At 49.1% G+C, this 19,882-nt stretch overlaps 1 protein-coding gene across 1 annotated transcript in view; it reads right to left on the bottom strand.

Moving 5' to 3' along the window:
• Positions 1 to 669: 669 nt before the first annotated feature.
• The window catches only part of ALX4 (ALX homeobox 4), a 63,956-nt gene continuing 44,743 nt past the window's right edge, over positions 670 to 19,882 (bottom strand). The window contains exons 3-4 of the mRNA XM_073350667.2: positions 10,580 to 10,708; positions 670 to 2,938 (exon numbers count right to left, since the gene is read on the bottom strand). Coding sequence (XP_073206768.1) covers positions 2,615 to 2,938; positions 10,580 to 10,708 — 453 coding nt within the window. The 3' untranslated portion in view covers positions 670 to 2,614. The remainder of the gene's footprint in view (positions 2,939 to 10,579; positions 10,709 to 19,882) is intronic.

Genomic DNA, 19,882 nt, shown 5'->3' on the forward strand with positions numbered 1-19,882 from the left:
CCCCCACCCAAGGCTGAAGCCCTTAGGCTTTGGCGGCCCCCGCGGTGGTGGTGCTCAGGCAGGCTCAGGCTTCAGTTCCCACTCCTGGGGTTGTGTAGTAATTTTTGTTGTCAGAAGGGGGTTGCAATGAAGTTTGAGAACTGCTGGCTGATCATTAAGCTAATCTTCCACCCTGAGGCACAACTCCTGTTCATCCTTGGCTGACATAGACTCATTATTACACATGGACTTCTGGATACATGCATGATACCTCCCTCACTGAGTGTGGGGGAAAGCTTCACTTAGAATTCTACTGACCCCAAAGACTTTTGAGGAAAAAAGAGACAGAAGTATTAGTTTCACTTAGTCTAATAAATACATGTGAATGTTAGATCTAATATAGGTGTATTATTTATATAGGGCACAGCAGTGTGCTAGGCAGTACATAAATAATAATATATACACATAGCCAGAAACCTGAATTTTGGAAGTAGTTTCTTTGGAGACAGTCCAACCATTATGAAACAAGACTCTGAAAAGAACCCTTAATACTCCCAAATGAACTGACTTCCTAGCACCCAGAGACAAGGAGTTATGGCAGTGTCTTTCATTGGACCAACTTCTGTTGGGGGGAGAGACTTGTCTCTCCCCCCAACAGAAGTTGGTCCAATGAAAGAACCTCACCCACATTGTAAAACCAAGTAGCAATGGGCGGAGGAAATGAAAACAACAACCAACGCAACAACCAATAGCCTGGGACCGACATGGCTACAACAACACTCCCTGTTGCCCCTAACATGCTGGGCCAAGTTCATCCTGATTTAATGCTCCGAAAGTTACTGGACTTGCACGTGGAATGAAATGAGCCTCCATGTCACATGGGATAGCCAGGTCCGCCATAGCTCTTGTGACAAAGAGAGAGATGAAGCTATGATGCAGCTTCTCTTTCTCATGAGCCAAGGTGCCAAAGCCAGCTGCCCCTAGCCAATGCTGTTTAACATCATCTCTTGAGGCATGTGCATGAGTTACATACACTGCCAGAATTACCCCGTGCTGTTTCTAGTGCTGCTTCAACTATCCATGGCTTTAAGCAGTGGTGCAATGGGAGCTTCTGAGACTATCCCTGGCACCACAGACTCCATGGAAAGGTTGGGAAGAACTTGGCCTTGCAGGGGAAAACTCGTCCAACCGTTTACAGTTTAACTTTGAATAGTTAATGCAGCCCCAGGTAACAGGAAACAAATAGGAACCACAGAGAGAAATCAAGAAGTGCCATTGACTCAAAGGACACAGAGAGCCCAGGGAGGTTCTGCCCATCTGCACCCTGCTGACCAGCGTTTCAGAGGATGCACACTGGAGGCCACTGCCCCGCAACTGCATGCTGTTCCGTAGAGGATGGTAGTGAAGTGACAAGGGATCATTCCGTACATACGGACGTCAGGACAGCAGCTGCATGTGCGTGGGGGATTCCATCACACATGAAAGCCAACAAGCAGGGTCGCATGCTAGTGCTTGAGTTGTAATTCAAGGGAACCTCCCTTCTGCTATGAAGAGCAACAGACCCATGCTGGGCAGGGCCCACATAGCAGCTGCACTTATACAGTTGCTAGCTGTAGGTAGATGCCAGTAACTGCTGACCCAGTAAACACCTCTTAAAAGAGATGGAAGATTAAAGGCCTGCCATTCCCTCCCTGCTGTGGACCTGTGCTTACAAACCAACTAATGCCAGCTATTTCCTAGACGGGGTGAAGGAACCTTAGCTTATTGGGTGCTAATCCCCCTCTGAGCACCTAAAAGGCAGAGAAGCTGCTATCTCCCTTAGGGAGCCTGAATGGAGGTGAGTGAAGTAGGGTGTAGCTGATTGTCTTAGCCTGTAACTTCAAGCTTTTCCAGCAATGGTGGTACTTAGCTCTGTAGGGAAAGACATGCCATCCCTTTCCTCATCCTCCCTTAGCGTCTCTGCAAGTCCTTGCTTCAGCTAAGCTTGTGCAACACGGAGAGGAACCAGGGCAGGAGTCAATGAGGGTAATTTCTCTTTCTTTTGGACCAAGATTCTCCCCCCAGCTCTATTGCAAACTCAAATCGCTAGTTGTGACTCCTGCGAGGAGGCCAAGAGTGATGGCCCTGCGGCCCCCTCCCCCGCCACCAGGAGGTGCCTCCTTGCTGGTGCCAGGCATCACCCCCCACACTTGTTGCCTGTATGGGACAGAATAAAATGGATTAGAAACAACACTTCAACACATGGGTGGAGGGAGGGGGAAATCAACTGAAAATGATGGGCGGTTGATTGGAAAGTCCGCTCTGGCACGGGGAGAAAAATGCCCTGGTCATTGGCAAACGCAAGCATGACAGTGAAAGGGAAACGCCACCTGTTAGAAGAAAACACAAGTCTAGCTGGGATAGGAGCGATTCCGCCACTTCCTCTTATCCTGCTTGAGCACAGGAAGCTGGGAGCTCCCTGTGTGTACGTTTGAAACACTCCACTTACGGTAAGGTACGTGTTCGCTGTAGCTAAAAGTGCTGCATTCGGCTCCCCAAGGAGGCAATGGCTGGCTTGAGTCCAAGCGGAGGGTGGGTTTTTTTGGCTGTCCCCGTTTGCTCTGTCAGTGTCTTGAGGGCGTTGGCTGCAGCCCTGTCATGTCGCCCAGGAGATGGCAGCACTGTGCTCCTTTGCCTTCATCCTCAGGGCCGCAATGCTGGAGGTTTTGCGGTCAGGCTCGCCGCCCAGCTCGTAGCCATTGATGCCCGGGCTGATCCCAGCGGTGCCAAAGAGGCTGCCCATGTGAGTCTGTCCCACGTGGCTGCCAGGGCCGGAGACACTCAGGAACTCGGAGACACCACCAGCTGCATGGGGGTGTCCGTGGGGGGACATGCAGGAAGGTACTGTGTCACAGGGGACCACGCAGGCGGGCACGGGGGAGGCGGTGCCATTGTTGCCAATCCAGGATGGGTTCTGGATCTGAGGGAGGAAAAGGAACCACAGTGTTAGCTCCTGGGCAGCCCTGGAGATGGAAGAACTGGTACAGTACAGGGAGGAACAGTCCTGGCTTCTGTCGCCCCCATGGGCCTCCACCCTGACCCACAGGGGCCCCCTCTAGAGGGGAGAGGGACAGTCAGGGTCTGTGGCCCAGTCAGTCCTCAGTCTCCCAGCTGAGACCATTAGCAAGGGGGCCAGCTAATGCAAGCTGTGCTGTGGACACCTGGCCACCAAAAACTGGACTGAAAACCATCAGCCCATTTCACAAGGGCCCCAAACAGCCATTGCATGAGAACAACTTGCAACCTGGGCCAAGCTGGCCTAGATTTGAATAAAGACCTAGAGGGAAAATGTGCTGTGTCTATTTCCAGTCCCCACAGCCCTTCATTTTAAACTCCACTTAATGCAGCTTGACATAATATACTGGGTACAGCCAGAAAATTGCTCCCATGACCCAGTATACACTGAGCACCTGCTGACCATTGGAATGGGTTAGCTTGAAAGAACATGTGAGCCATGGGAATGAAAGGGCTAAGAGCACAAGCAACATCGGCAGCCCTCTGGCGTCTGGCAGCTGCTGTTCCTGGGTTGGTTATGAGCACTTGGGACTGTCAATCCTGCTGGCCAGGTAATAGGGTTGAAAGAAGGCCCGTTAGCCACGAACTTGGTGTAGGTAACCCCCGAGCAAGGGAAAGGTGTAAGAGCAGAGGGGGAGAATTCTTAAATGTGTGTGGGGAGTAAATCCAGTTCTGTGTTAAGGAACATTTTCCAGAGACATTGGGTGGGTGTGTCTGGATTCATACAGAGCATCCCCCAGCCAGGAGACTCATGAGTGAAGGAGTGAGTGCCATATTAGCCTCAAAACCACCTGAGCTGAAGTTGGGCCATGCTGTTTTGCTCAGTGAATAGGGATACTAGCTAATCCCAAGATGCTTTACACCATGGGGATGGGTTCCTGGGTTTGGGGAGAGGCTGCTGAAGAGGAGAGGACAGGGAGCACTGAGTGGTCCTCCTGAAGCACCCAGCCTGCTTCTGGGACATTTCCCTCCTGACCTGGCCTGTGGGAAAGGCTTGCCCCAGATTCTACACTTGCTGGGTCTGCCCTACCCAGGGAAGCAGCAGAGCCCAAGAAGTTAAGCCAGGTACTTCCTGCTGTGGAAGCCAGAAGCAGTCGTGTGCTGAAGGTGTGGCTGGTGAGGGAGCCGAGGCAACTGGGGAGAAGGTGCTAGGGAGCAACGCTTCTCAGCTGTCTAAAGTGCAGGCTAAGGAGCTGAGAGGGGCTCCCGTTGTGGTGCTAGGCAGGTGGTTTGCAGGGAGGAGGAGGGAAATGGGACCCGAGTCAACTCTCCTTCCTCCCTTCACCTGAGAAATTTGACGGACAGGTTAAAATGGCAATATGACATAAGGTCTCAGATCAACAATGAAATGCAGAGGAATCTGCTCTATTGGCATCAAGTCCATTCCTAGCAGGCTGGTTGGTGAAAGTGCTCAGTCAAGTCATCCATGCAACCACGCAGTGTGCACGTCACACCAGGCGTGGCACATGGGTGTGCTAATAATGCTAATTCAGTAGCTGTACTCTTTTATCACCACCTGGATCGTCCCTGGCCTCTTTCATCTTCCAACTTCCACAGAATTTCCTTATGAATTGACTAATGAACTTACCTTAGCTAGGGAGAGAAGCTTCCCTTTTTGTAACATAGGCATGAAATGATCAAACTGAAGGGGGGAGAGGTTGTGTTCATATGTCCGGAGATTTTGTTCAAATTAAAGAGGGGCGTCAAATTAACCAGTGCATTGGTTAAGTGGAAGGCTCCGTAGACTTCAGATGATATCTACATAAATCAGGAAGGCTTATCAAGTCAAGGGAAAGAACAATGACATCCTGAGCATTTGCTAGCAGGCTCATAGTTTTCAGAGGATTTCCCAGTGCAACTGACCCCAGTCTCAGAATTGGCTACTATTAGGTGCTATGCACTAGGTTCATCAGACAGCAGATCACTGTGCCTTTACTTGAGTGCAGGGTATTTACCCTGTAACAAAGAATGACACCACAAATGCCTAAAGCAGCACAAGGAGGTCAGCTCTCTGCCCTGCTATAGATGTTAGCAAGGTCACTACTTGAGGCCAAGGAAAAGCAGAACCTAGAATGCTGGTTTATGCAGGGAAAAATGTTTGTGGTCATTCTTATGTCCCAGCAGATTGAGAGCACTCTAAAAACAAATTACACAGCCTCCATAGGAGGTACTGTCTGGGGATCCTCAGAGCATCCAGTAGATCCGCAAAGTCCTTTCCCAATGTGCACTGGGCTCCAGCTGAAACCTGCAATAGGTTCTCTGAGATAGGCTTCTTTGGCTGTTCCACAGTCCTGGGCAGGAATACAGAAAGGCCATCACCAGGATATTACGTTCTCCTTTAAGTAAAGGCCCTTACAAGGCACATCTCTTCTTGGGGAATTAATTACTTATTGGTACAACAGATTATGTTTAGAAGTTAAGCAATCCAGACCAGAAATTACTGCTCAAAGCCTGCAGGTCACATTTAGACCCAATGGAAAAGCGACGTCAGTGGACTAGCACCCATTCACACTAAATCTGACTGAGAGGCATTGAATCTAGTCGATAGGGCTGCAGACTGGGACTCAGGAGACTGGGGGTCTTCTTCTGCCCTACTGTGTGATGCTGAGCAAGCCATTTCACCTCTCTTCACCTACGTTTTCCTGTCCGCCCCCTTTGCCTTCTCTAGTTAGACTGCAAGCACTTTAGGTCAGAGCTTGTTTCTTGTTGTATGACTATTCAGTTCCTTGCAATGCCGTTGTAGCTGTATTAGACCTTGGATATTACAGAGATAAGGTGGGGGAAGTAATATCTTTTATTGGGCCCACTTCTGTTGGTGAAAGGGAAACTTTTGAGCTACACCAGGCCCTTCTTCAGGTCTGGGAAAGGTACGCAGAGTGTCACAGCTAAATACAAGGAGGAACAGATTCTTTAGCATATTCTACGGCAAAGTGGCTCGTTAATACCCCTGTGGTCACTGGCCAGATTGTTGTAATAAGCCATAAATCCAGTGTTTTTATTAAGCCCGTGCTTTTTAGTGTCTAGCAAAGTTATGAAAATGTAGGTGCCCATGCTCGTCTTTTGAAGATAATGTGCAGGTTTCCTTTGAGGACAAGGGTTGAGGGGTCAGATATGGAGTGATCACTTTGTGACAAGTGTGCACCCGTAGGTGTTATGTTGTTTTCATCCTTTATCATTTTTCTGTGTGAGTTCATGCAAGAGCATAGTGATGCTCTGGTTTTGCCAATGTAGTTGTTATTGTGGCATTTAGTCCATTGGATGAGGTATACCATGTGTTGTGATAGACATAAGTAGGACCAATTAATCTTGATAGGTGTGTTGGGGGGGGGTGTTGATCATTAAAGCAGTGGAGATATGTCTACAAGTTTTGCATCTATTGTTATAGGAGGGTTTGGTGCTGCATTGAGTTTGTGGGTCCTGGGCTGTGAAGACCTTGCTTCTGATGATGAGTTTGGAGAGGCTGGAGGATTGTTTGAAGGCCAGAAGTGTGGATTAAGGAAAGACTTCTTTCAGAATGTGGTTCCCATCGAGCATAGGTTGTAATTGTTTAATGATGCCCTGCATGGGTTCCAGTGTGGGGTGATAGGTGACAATGAGGGGTGTGCAGTCAGAGGTTGGTTTTTTTTCCGATATGGAAGCAGGTTCTCTTGGGGTATTTGGGTGGCCTATTACAGGATGCGATCTACTTCTCTGGTGGAGTGTCCTTGTTTTAAGGTAGGTATCCTAGACTTTCTCCTTGAAGCATATTCTGTGATATCTGAGGGCCTGTTTGTAGATAACAGATATCTTGGGGCCTTGGGGGTGGTTACTGGATTTGTGAAGGTAAGGATGGTGATCTGTGGGTTTCTTGTATGTAGTTGTCAGTAGGGTTCTATTGCTGAAGCTGATCGTGGTGTCCAGGAAGTTGATGCTGGTGCAGGAGTGAGTGTTTGAGAGAGAACTGAATAGATGGATGGTGGAAATCTATGAGGGAGTTTAGGTCTGTCCAGAGGATGACAATATTATTGACGTATCTTAGATATACCATTGATTTCACTGTGCATTTGTCCAGAAATTCTTCCTCAAAGTGGGCCATGAAGAGGTGGGCATATTGGGGAGCGACCCTAGTACCCATGGCTGTTCCCATCGTTTGGGAGTATACAGTTCCTGGCTCAGTTGGGCCCTGACCTTGGTTAGGGCTTCTAAGTACTAGTGTAATACAAATAGGTAATAAAGTGTTTGCAGCACTCCAGTATGCTTGTCAAAGAGACACAGGTGTGGTCAGCATGCAGTCTCTGGGACAGACCATTTCCCATTTGCTTGCCTTAATTTTTGCTTAGCATATGCAGGCTGATTAGAGAGAGAAAAGGAAACCCCTGCTTGTGCCCCCCACTCCCCAGAAAGCAAAGTCAGATTCAAGTGTCTGGCCATCTGGGATCCTGAATCTTAATAATAAAACAAAATGATACTGCAGAAGAAGAGCGGTGTTTGGCAACGGGAGGCCCTTCCTTGGGGAATAGGTGTGTTGGGCGGGTGGGGGGGAGGGAGATGAAAGAATGCAACAAGAGAAGATCCAGATGGAGCGAGAGTGTGAAGAGCCCAACATTCCACAGCCCGGCAGCATCACTGGCTTCTGTTCCACTACTGACCTTTTACCTCCTGCAAAGTACATTTTTTTAGGCTGGGGGAGGAGGTGGTGAGGAGTGAGGGAGGCGATGAAAGTACAAAGGCAGAAGAGAGAGTGTTACAAAGTGTGGTCTAGTGCGTCCTTTGCTTGAAAGATCCTTCGGTGTCTCTCAGCTGTTTAATAAGGGCCTCTTATTCCTTCCAATACAAAGGGGAAGCCAACCAAGGGGAAAGGTCAAGCACTCTTGGCCTTGATGCAGGAAAGCCGGCTTGCCGCGCTCTCCAGGAAGGCCAACCATGCATCTGACAGCTCAGGGTTGGAGGGGAAATCCCAGCAGCTGAGGGGAGCAAAAGCTCAGCTGTAAAACATCTGACCTGGCAAACCCCAGGATTTCTTGGATCCTGCATGACAAAGACTGGGTGGCTCAAGGGGACATATTGTGGCCACCAAACCCAACTACCACTGAGAGTTTGAGTCCTTCCCTTGGCAGCCTTCTGAGAACATGGGAGAGGAAGTCTGGGTCACTCTTTAGACCTAAGTGTTGGGAGATGCAGGTTTGATTCTCTGCTCTGCCACAGGCTCCCAGTGTGACCTTGGGCATGTCACTCAGGGTGGGATCCCCAACGGGACTTAGGCGTTGCAATGGTGAGTGTCATGGCAACTTGACAATCACAGGAAGAGCACTGGAAGAAAGCCAGAGGTAAGTGCCTAGCCCCCACATACGATGAATGGGGAAAGATAGGCACCTAAGAATGCAATCCACAAATATCAGCACTAGGTGGGGAGCTAAGTTAGCCAACGGGAGATGCTAATTCTGCCTCCCCCACCCATGGAAGGCAAGCTGTAAGGAGATGCCTATTTCTGCTTAGAAATCCGTGAAAGGGTACCTGCTGCCTGGAGTCAGGTGGCTTAGGCACCTAAGACATTTCTTGCGGGAAACAGTTTTGTGTGCTCCACACAAAATGGCTCAAGGAGGGGCCCCCACCTTCTAGCCCAGTGGTTAGACCTCTCTCTGGGATGTGGCAGACCCAGGTTCGGTTCCCCCCCTTGCAGGCAGAGGGGGAGAAAGGATTTTAACAGGGGTGTCCCACCTCGCAGGAGCGTGCTCTAACTACTGAGCTATGGGATAGTCTCATGTGGGGACTCCCTCAATCTATTCTGATGATAAATAATGAAAGAATGGTTGGAGCAGGGGGACTGGAGCCTGGGTCACCTCCCAGATGGGTGTCCCAACACTGGACTAGGGAATTATCTTCTCTCTCTCTGTCTGGTCCAATGACTATTTAAGTATTTATCCATAGTGGAACAGTCAGTGGGCCAGAGGGAGACAGAGTGTGAGAATAACTCTGGGCTTTGAATGGGACCTGATCTGGCAGGCAGCCTCTGAGCACATCTACGGGATTGGGCCCAGCATGCGACTTAAGTGGCCAAACACCTGTCTTCCCCCGGTTTATGAATTGCTCCACAGCTTAGGTGGGAGATAGGCATACGGGCACTTAGAGGCAAGCAGCAATGCACATGCTCAGAGTCAGAAACACAAGCCCCAAAGGAATTTTTACCCTGAAAACTTAGTCACTGAGTGAGTTTATGGTATCTAATGGACTTGATGGAAATTTTGTGGACCACAGTGGAGCCAAAATAGGAACTTAAGTGACTAAAACAGGGGCTTAGGTGCCTATTGGGGTTTACTTTTGTGGCTCCTACTCTTAGCCTCTTGGTGCCTTTGTTCCTTATGGGTAAAATGGGGGGTAATAACATTTTCCTATCTCATAGGGTGTTACGAGGATAAATACATTGCCAATTATGAGGTGCTCAGCTGTGCTGCAGGGGGACATACAAGTATCTAGCTAAATGGAGAATCCCTGAGCAGGGTGTTTGGTGTCTCCTCCTGCCTGAATATATAAGAAGGCTACATCAGGTGATATCACAGAGGGACAAGCTTGTCCTGGGAGATTGAAACAGATGAGAAGCCTGCGCCTAATGACTCCTACTTGATTCAGGCAGGGACTAGTGTTAAAAGGGAAGGGACATCTGGAGAATTTGTTTAAGGGTCCAGTCACACCTTTTCTAAACCAATTAAATGTTTTCAGGAGCTAAAATATCCAGGGATCAGAACAGAATATAATTTAAGAACTGAATAGAACAGAATTGGAATGAATGTAGTGTGGCCAATGAAGCATTGTCCTTGCTGCTTGGTGTCGGGTTGGTCTTGGTGTCGCCCCTAGGGGAGGCTGAAAAGGACAGCCCTATATTAGGGCATGGGAAATCTAGATCAACCTGCCCACTCTTAAGAGCTGGGGAGAGCTGTGTAATGATAATTATTATCTATGTATTGATTTGCATTACGGCAGCACTTTGGGGTAGAATCCAGGATCAGGAACTGACAGTGCTAGGTGCTGTACAAACACCAAGACCGTCCCTGCCCCAGAGAGCTTGCAATCTAGGTTTCTGACAGGACATGAGAAGCCAACAGGGAAGACAAATGAAGGGGGCAGTGGGAAGTACAAGTTAACAGCAAGAGGAGCAGAATTAGCCCAGTAGACAGTGGCTTCACTGCACCACTTGCATAGCAGTCATCAGCTGCCAGTGTTTTGTAGGCAGCACCACAGAGGTAAGTCTGAAAGAGGATGATGTATAGCTCCACACTGTGCTACCCCAGACTGTGCCTGAGATGCTCACAGGGTCAGTACAGTTTGTCTTTCAGCAGAAGGACCGACTTATTGTGGGAAGCACAAGGGACTATGAGTGAATGTTGTGTCAGGCATCTGTTGCCCAGACACTAGAAGTGACTCTGGTCTCGGCCCACTACCTCCCAGCGGGGCCAGCATTGCCCCAGTGCATCACAATGATGGATAGCCTCAGGGTTAGGGAGGGGGAGACTGAAAGAAGCTGAACAGGGCAGTCAAGAGGCCGGAGTGGGACAGGGCAGGGGACACTCACCTGGGCGTAGTTCTCTGCTCTGGTTAGGAGGGGCAGCTCATAGGCCGTTGAGAAGTGGGTGCGAACCTGCTGCATCTGACCAAAGCGCTCTCGCTTCCTCCATTTTGCCCGTCGGTTCTGAAACCAAACCTGAGGGGACAAGCACAGACGGCAGAGATCAGAGAGGATGGGAGCAAGGAGTGAGCTCAAAGCACCTCCAGAGAGAGTGGGGGGTAGAGCTCCCAGAACACCAGCCTGGGGAGACTTTTGGCAGATAACACCTCTTGTGCTATACCCAGAGTGCTTTGCAATAGAAGTCCCAAACCTAACTGGGGCCAAGGGACAATTTTCGATTGTAGGCATGTCAACATGATGCCAAGTGCCCACACGCAGTTGCACAAAGGCCCAAATCCTCAAAGGTATTTAGGTTCCTAACTTCCGTTGATTTCAATACAATGGAAGTGGGCCCCAAATCTCAGTTCTAGATATCTAGTCACCCACTTGAGCTCCCATATAAGGCAACGGGGCACCCCACTTACTGCTTGCCCTAGAATTCGGTGAATCAGAGTCTCTTGTTTATTTTTGGCTAGATGCAATTTCTTACCTGCTAAAGTAAAAGAGATGCTGTTGAGACGAATGTCCCTGCATCACTGATAAGTCCCTGCCCAGAGATTAGTCAACTGGAAAGAATTTTAAAATCTGTTTTTTTCTTTGTATCAATAATCCGGTGTGGTTTCTTTCAGCACCTTCATCAGCTCAGAGAAAGACACTAGCCCTGTCATTTTCACTTTCTGTTCAGTTTCATTCCAGGTGTCCCATGGCTGCTGATCCCACTTTCTGACACTCTGGGGAAATTGTAAATCCCCCAACAAATTGTTTTCACAAAAAATAGATGGAAACTTCCCTCTTCCTCGAGGATCCCAGTCCTTGAGAACTGAGCTTCCTCCTAAGATGAAGGGAAGTAGGAAACACTTCCTAGTTCACGAGGGAAGAGAATCTCCTCTACATTTACAGAGCTGAGATCTGGGTTTTTCCATTGTTGGATCTTTCTGATGTAAGGGATTCCTGTGTGAGCCATAGAAATCCACTGAAAAAATTCCTTGAATGAAAGCAAAAGCATAGTTGTCTCATGTATAAACCTGGTATTATTTTTACAGTAGGGCAGAGAGATCCAATGGAAATTATGCTGATCCAGGAGTGACGAAACTTGGATTCCAGTCCTAGCTCTGCTACTGACTCTCTGTGACCTTGGGCATGTCCTATCCCCTCTCTATAAAGATGATAATCCTGACCCACCTCTCCTGGTTGCTGTGTATATTAATTCATTCCTATTAGGTGAGAGGTGCTGTATAAAAGTACGTAAGAGCTCAACAGCCCTGGAGTCTCAATTCACAGAGGCCCCTCCTGGCAGTCTGCCCCCTACACAACACTTCAGGGTTCCCCCCTGCCATGCCACTCCAATTTGTCCCAGCTGCCCCTCTGTCATGATGGAAGGGCAGCTGGACCAAATTTAAGGGAATGGTGTAATAACCTGGTTTATGGGGGTCACAGTGCCACTCAGGTTTGGCTCAGCTACTCCTCCATCGGGGGTGCCTGGGCCAAATCTGTCACCCTAGCATCTTCCTTGTTTGCCTGTAGCTAGTGCAGCCTCTGTCAGTTCATGTACTTAGCTACTGATCAGGTAGCGGTAATGCCAGCTTCTTCCATACTGCACCCCACTGCCTGCCACACGAGACGCTCTGCATTGGGGCTGTGCTGGGCAACTTCTAACAAGCCTCAGTTGGGCCAACTGATGTTTTTGCCCATGATCTCAGCATAGCCCTAACCAAACCCTCCCTGATTTGGAGATCCTGGGAGTGAACATGAACGCTACTGGACTGTGTCTGCTTTCCTATTCCTGCCCTGATAGCTCCTTCAGCTGAGCTGAATTGTCACCCTCTGGATCAAAGGATCAGCAATGGGGATCAAATGAAGATCTTCAATAAATAGACTGTTTGTTGGTGCCAAGTTCCGAGTATAGATCTGGGACCCAGGAGATCGTGAGTTTTAATCCCGGCTCTGACAATGGGTAACTCTAGGGTCTTGGGTAACTCACTAATCTCTCTGCCTTAGTTTTCTCATTTGTAAAGCTCCATGAAATGTAGTGGGCACTTGCTTCATGCTTAAAAGTGCTCAGTCAGTATTATTATCACACATCCCTTATTTTACAGCTGTTTATGGAGGTTTAATAACTACTTAGCTGAAATCTAGTTGTTCAGGTCTTGTCTCAGCAGTGGGAAACCTCAGACCCTGATTCTGATCTGACTTTTTCTGACTGCACATCAATGTAACTGCACTGACTTCATAGATCCCAAGGTCAGAAGGGACCATTTTGCTCATCTGTTCTGACCTCCTGTATGATAGAGGCCATTGAACTTCCCCACACTAATTCCTAGAGCAGAGATTTTAGAAAAACAGTCAATCCTGACATACAAATGGTCAGTGACGGAGAATCCAACACAGCCCTTGATCAATTGTTCCAATGGCTCATTACTCTCACTGTTAAAAATTTAGAAATTATCACTTTATATCCAGTCTGAATTTGTCTAGCTTTAACTTCCAGCCATTGGCTCATGTTACACCTTTCTTTGCATGACTGAAGATTGAACAGCCGATTATCAAATATTTGTTCCCCATGTAGATATGTGATCATGCCACCCCTTAACCCTCTCTTTGTTAAGCAAAATAGGTTGAGTTCTTTGAGTCTATCAGCACCAGGCAGGTTTTCTAATCCCTTAATCATTCTCATGGCTCTCCTCTGAACCCTCTTCAATATATCAATTGTCTTCTTGACTTGCAGACACCAGAATGGGACACAATATTCCAGCAGTGGTCACAGAGGTAAAATAACCTCTCTACTCCAATTTGAGATTCCTCTGTGTGGGTAGCCAAGGATCACATTAACCCATTTGGCCACAGCATTGCACTGGGAGCTCCCGGTCAGCTGATTATCCACCACAACTTCAATGGAGTCACTCATGTTTTACACCTGTAAAGCCCGTTCCTGTGTGTTCAAAGCCTCCTGAAGCTGTGGGTCAGTGAAACGCATCCATCAAGAGCTGCTTTGAAGGGCTCTGACAGATGCATGCAGTCACTAGGGGCAGGAAAGCCCAGGTCAGGCTGGCGCATGAAAGGAGCTGCCAGGAGCTACATGGCAGCTCAGGGAGCATTTAGCGTTGACTGTTCAGTCAAGTCAAAGGCAGGCTTGGGGGAGAGAACCAGCTCTGTTGCTTATGAGCCGATCTCCTCACCATGTGGTCTGGGGATGGGTTAGAACCTGTCAGTGGGACAGCAGGGAGATCACTCACATACATGCAGTGGCATCTGCAATGGAGCCTGCTAGCGGCAGCTCTGTCAGCGGACAGCTTCCCATTTAGGGATAGCCTGCATCCTGTGCAGCAATTAGCAACCCCCCACCCCCTCCAAAGGTAGGAGGTTTCCGGGAAGTAATGAAATCAAAGGGGGCTCCGAAATATAGCGAGAATGCTGCATTTGAATAATATCCCAGTGGAACAGGTTTGGGGCCCCAGGCATCTGTCTGCTTTCTGCTAGCACTGGCCCCGCCTCCAAGCAGCCCAGCTGGAGGCCAGTCCCAGTGCTGGCCAGCTCCATAGAGCTTTGATCTGCAGATGCAGTCAGTGGTGGTGACCCTGCTACTCCCTATGCTGGGGAGACCATGCTGTGCATAGAAGATGGGTAGCAGCTAGGGGGTGTGCTGTGCACTGCACACAAGGCTGGTGAGAACATATGCCACACACATGTGCCCATCTCTGAGCACGATAAACACATATGACTGTCTCATGCAAAGTGCACATCCCCCATCCCACACACCTGAGCGCCCCACTGAGTCACAACAGAGTGCGTCCCATTCTGGCAACTCTATGCTACCCGGGACTTCCCCAGGCAAGGGAAATCCTTAAGTGTCCTGATATTCTGACTTTAGGTCTCCTTTACACTGCCAGAGCCTAGGACAGCGTCTGGCTGCTAATCTGTATGAAACTGAGCATGCTGCGGCACCCTTCAGCTTTACAGGAAAACGTCAAAGGAATAAAAACAGTGCACAGGGCTCTCTTTTGTTGTTTTGGGTCTTGAAATACCAGAGACCTTAGGTCTCTTCAGGGAAACCTCCAGCAAAACTCTGGATGAAGGTCTCACTTATGAAGTGGGAGTTTTCTGAGCCCTTTGTGTGTGGGGGGGGAAAGTGTTTTATTTTTAACACCGAGCTTTCCTCCCCGCTGTTTATTCAGGCAGTCAGCTTCAACTAGTGTTAACAAAACTCAAATGCTTTAAACAATCCCAGTCCCTTTGCTCTGTCATGTTTTAGTTGCTTTGTAGCTTTGGTCTTATAAACCTGTTAGGCCTCCAGTCTTCCATAGAGTCTTCCAGGAAAAACAGGGCAGATAAGACCTATAATATAACGCTCTAAGCAAGGAAAGAAAACAAACCTTTCCAGGCCTTCTCAGCGAATTCGAAAGAAACAGAAAATGGTACAAACCCAATGTACTTTTCTTAGCGGGGCACCTTTAGTAGTGAGGAGACTACAGGTCCCAGCATGCAATGTGGCCTATCCACTAGGATCAGCCAGCAGCAGTGCGGACCGTGGTCTGCAGCTCTATGCTAATAGTAGCAGTGTAGTGTAGCGTGTTCTTCACCTGCAGGCTGCATGTTGATAAGCTGTGATCTAGCACAGGAACAAATCAGTCCTGTAAAATCTATAGACTAGAATAAATGGTCTATGTCTCCATACACATCTAGCCTTATAGTGGTACATCAATCCATATACATGGATAGATATTGGGGGTAGGGGAGGCAGGGAATAGTTTGTAACAAAAAGGTCAGTAACTTCCTCCTCTCCACCCCTCTACAGTCCCCCCATTCAGCTGGTGCTGCCTGTTCTCACACAGTGGGAAAATGTTCCTCCTCCTCACAATGCTCAGCTGGGTATTCTGAACACCCCACTCCCATGCTTACATCCCCCTATGCTTCTGATGCAAACAGAAGTGATGGGGGAGAGGGGGTGAGAAGCTCAGTATAGTTAAAGGAAAGAGGGGCTCATTCTGCAGAACTGAGATCTGGATTTCAGAGCCAACCCCCACACGCTTCAACTTTCAGGGAGCAGGGGTTGGGGCTGAGGCTGGGGCTGGGCTCAGCTCTAGGGGAAGCTCTTTGGGTTTCTGGCTCCCTGTCTGTGGCTGCATTTCTCTGCCTCTGTCACTGTCCAGCTCCAGCTGTTTCTCTGTTGCAATCCCTCACAAGCTCTCTCTCATGGTCTCTGCCTCTTGTCTATCTTTCTCTTTCTCACGGTCTCTGTCTCTTTCTCTTCCTCTCTCGCTGCCCTTTTCTCTCTCACGCTCAGGCTCACAGTCTGTCAGTGTCTGTCTGTCTCAGCTCCTCCCTTTTCAAGGCCAGGCTGTCTCCCCTTCCCTTGGTGAGGGCCACAAGCCCTTCACTTTCCAGCCTGCAAGAACAGAGCCAGAATTCATCCTTAAGCACTGAAACTGGACACCATTTTATCAGTGGCCTGGAATGGGAAATTGGAGCCTGGGATGAGAGAATTGAATAACTTGAGCTTGTTTTCATTTCATGTTTAATTTCCTGCAGGCTTAGCTCAGTCTTTCCGCTCCTTCCACCAGCCTCCCAGGGTTTTATGGGGGAAAAGGGATCAAGATATATTACCTCTTGCTTTGCTTTGCTTTTTTTATCAAGGCAGTGATTTTTGCTACAGCAGAGTTTGACATTTCCCCCTTGCTTTCAAACCCTTGCCGCATCACAGGGTCAACACTGAAAAGATTTTCATTAACAGCCCTGCAATAAGGAGGCCTGCCCTGGGGAGGGGCAGTGGGGTGACATTCCCTGGCGCTGACCCCATACGGAGGTGGCAAACCTGAATCACAGCTACTGTCTGCTAAAGAGAAACTTGCAGCCAGTGAGAGGTATGCTCATGTGCCGGTATTGAGCTGGGGTGCACTGAATGGAGGTTGGGAGGGGCTGCATATAAGCAATTGTATGGGTATGCCTGGGGAGTGGGAGGCGCAGTGGTACATGTGTGTATACAAGTGTGTTCCTCTTTGTGTGTGCATGTGCATATGCAGGGATGGAGACTTCGCAATGGTGTGTGTGCATGCATCAGATGGGTGGGGGGGGCAATGATGTCTGTGGGTGCATTTATGTATAGGGATGGGTGTCTGACAGAAGATGTGAGCACATGTGCACAAGGAAGGAGCTGTGCACGTGTGTGTGTTTTATGGGGTGTGGTGGAGGGTCATGCAGTTGGGTTATATATTTCTCAATATATGTGGGATCAATCAAACCTCAAAGAGCCCCCTTGGGATCCTGTCCCTGGTCACATAGCCTTCTGCAGCTCTCACACCAAAGAACCAGACCAGATCCATATAAGGAAAAGTAGGTGGGACTCCAGGAGTGGGGACCTGAGGGAGGAAGCAAGGCAGGGATCCTGGGCTTGGAGGGAGAGTTGGTAACCTAGTTGCATTGATCCACTAGGTTCAACAGATTTGTCTCAGCCTCTTACACCGTACTGGTTTCAGTGGTAGGTTATTTGTGATAGACACACGCCAAGCTGCAGTGCTGCTCAAGGGGGCTCACCACCCACTTATGGGAGAGGGGGAGCAGAAGGAAATGCATAGACATGGCCAGTGGCCCTCTTTGGGGGAGCAACCTTTTGTGCCTGACCCATCATCCCTGTCCTAGCCCCGCCTTTCCTTCCCCTGCTGCCTCTGTTTCTAAGTTTGTTACCAAGCATGGTATGGGTATTTGGGTATTTCCAAGAGGGCCCAGAGACTTTAGCTTCCATGGTTCTATAATTCTGTAACTTCCTTCTGACTCCAGGAGGACCTCCATGGCCCAGAATAATTGAAGGGGGGAAAGCTATGCTGGAGGTTGATGCCTTCCCGCCTTTGTTTACATGTAGCATGTAAGGGAAGGAGAAGTTTGTTGAGAGCTTACTTTTGTAAAGGTGCCCCTGTCACTGCAGCAACATTGCAGCACATTGGGATTGTTGACTGCTAAGGTCGCTGCAGTTTGGACCATGCGATATCTCAGCTAGCTGGCTCCTTTAAATAAGGTTCAGGGGCATCTGCAGGTGCGGAGTGAGAAAACGAACAGCACGCTGCACCTCAGGGGAAACTCAGCTTTATTGCCTGTAGACACCAGCTGTGGAGATTAGAATCCAAAGCAGGCAGAAAAGTGGCCTCTTCAGTGTCTGGAAAGGGGCCAAGCTGTGGAATGATTTCCAAAGACACTCCATTCCAGAGCTCCGCAGACAGAGCCCACTGTGCCGGGCCTGCTGCTGGGGTGAGTTCTTCTCCAGGTGCCTGGCTCCCAGTCGGGTATTTCACTCGCAAAGTGTGAGCTGGGGAGAGGTCTGGAAAGAACCAGACTAGTGACTTGTCTGTCTGGGCTCTGTCTCTGCTACAACCTGGTGCTTTGGGGACTGTTTAGTTCTGGAGGGAGACCAGCTTGGCCAGAGGGAAGGCAGTTCCAGGACCAGGCCAGGCTTTTACTGAGGCAAGTCACAGCACAGACCACCTCATCTCCTCCCCATCAGGCTAGGGAGAAGAAAGGTCTGGCTTTTGGTTCACCTATTACAATATCTGCTCCTTAGGGACCATAAAGTTCCCTGTTGGAGTCTCAGGTTCGGTTATGGGCCAGCCACGCAGTCACACACTACAGGTTAGAGCCTCAGGCAGCAAACTTCCATCAAAGTCAATGGAGCTATGGTGATTGGTAGCCACCAGGAAAGGGGGCTCATGTGGCAGGTGAAATCCATTCAAGTATGTTGCCACCATTTGGCAGGTGAAAAAAATACCATGGTAGGGACTCAGGTAACTTGCTGTGTGTTCTAACACTAGGTTTTCTCTTGTTTCTTGCAGCTTGAGCTTCCTTAGGTAAAGGACTCCAGTGACCTTGGCCACTTCCTCCATCTCCACAGATCCCTGCCCATTCTCAGGACAGTTTCTGTCACCCTCAGTTCTGTAGGCCACCTTTCTCTGGCACAGGTCTTAAGTGGAGGGGCAGCAGCAGGGCAAAGCTGGTCGGCTTTGGAGCGTACGATTAACAATCTGGTCACTCCATTTTAACAAAACCCAGGTCTGCAGACAACAGACACAAATATTAGCTAAGTCTCTCACACATGAGCCAGGCCTAGAACCCCGGTCCTTTGGCTCCAGAATACAAGCTTCTGTCACTGTAGAGGTGAGGGAGTGCTCCATTAGTTAACAGCAGTGGTAGGCCCCCTAACCTGTCTACAGGCCAAACTCTAGAGGGGAAGATCATTCATTCCCTCAAACATGCACAGGGCCCAACTCACTGCAGCCTTGCACTCTGTGTTGTCATTGCCACTACTAGGGCAAAGTGTACAGTACTATCATTCACTGTGCACAGGTGTGAACGATGATGAAACATGCAAGGCCATGGAAGATCAGGTACCAAATCCTCTCCTCTACACCCCCTGGAGTACCTCTGGAGAAGCTAAGATGCATGAACCAGAGGCTCTGGGCTGAGCATGAAAAGGAGAGTCCCCCCTCCCACTACCATAGGATTGCCGCTCCTGAGCAAAAGAAGTCAGTCTGTGCAGCGTGTGATCAGTAAACCTGAGATTGTACCCGGACCTCCAGGAGAAACCATCAGCATTTGCGATGTGTCTCCAAGAAATACTATCAATAGCCACTTCCTGGGATCTCGTCTATGCAAGCCCTGATGAAGCCTCAGCTTACAACTGTGTGAGACCTGGCAGCTTTGCAGCCTGGGGTTGTTGTTGGACTCCCCTGTTCTTTTGGAGGTGGCAGCCATACCTTTTTGCCCCCAAACAATAGGCTTCCTGCTTTGTCTCTGAGCCTGCTCGGCCAACCAGGCAGCAAAACCCATTTCAATTGTGTCTCTGCATTCTCTGTCTCTGCATCCCTGGCCTGGCAGGTCATGATGACCTCTGCCTCCCCCACCTTGCCAGCAATGGGATATAGCATGAGAAAGGTTGGCGCCACCGTGGCTACTGAGCCGGTGTCCCCATCTGATTCTTTTGGACCAAACTAATTTACATGAAAGCCTTGCTGGAGTAACTGTCGCTGAAGACTACCTGCTGCCTTGTTGCTTGCGAAACTGCTCCATTAACTCAAGGAACAGCATGCTCCTCTGTGAATCTCAGAGGATACTAATCCAAAACAAAAAAGTCTGCACTAACACCAGGCAGAAATAAGGTTCCCTGTATCTTGGTCTATTGATGCCCATTGCCTAAGAGAAGAGCATGAGTCTGTGGCATGGACTTTGGGT

This window comes from Lepidochelys kempii, chromosome 6, assembly GCF_965140285.1.
Source record: "Lepidochelys kempii isolate rLepKem1 chromosome 6, rLepKem1.hap1, whole genome shotgun sequence".
Lineage (NCBI taxonomy): Eukaryota > Metazoa > Chordata > Testudines > Cheloniidae > Lepidochelys > Lepidochelys kempii.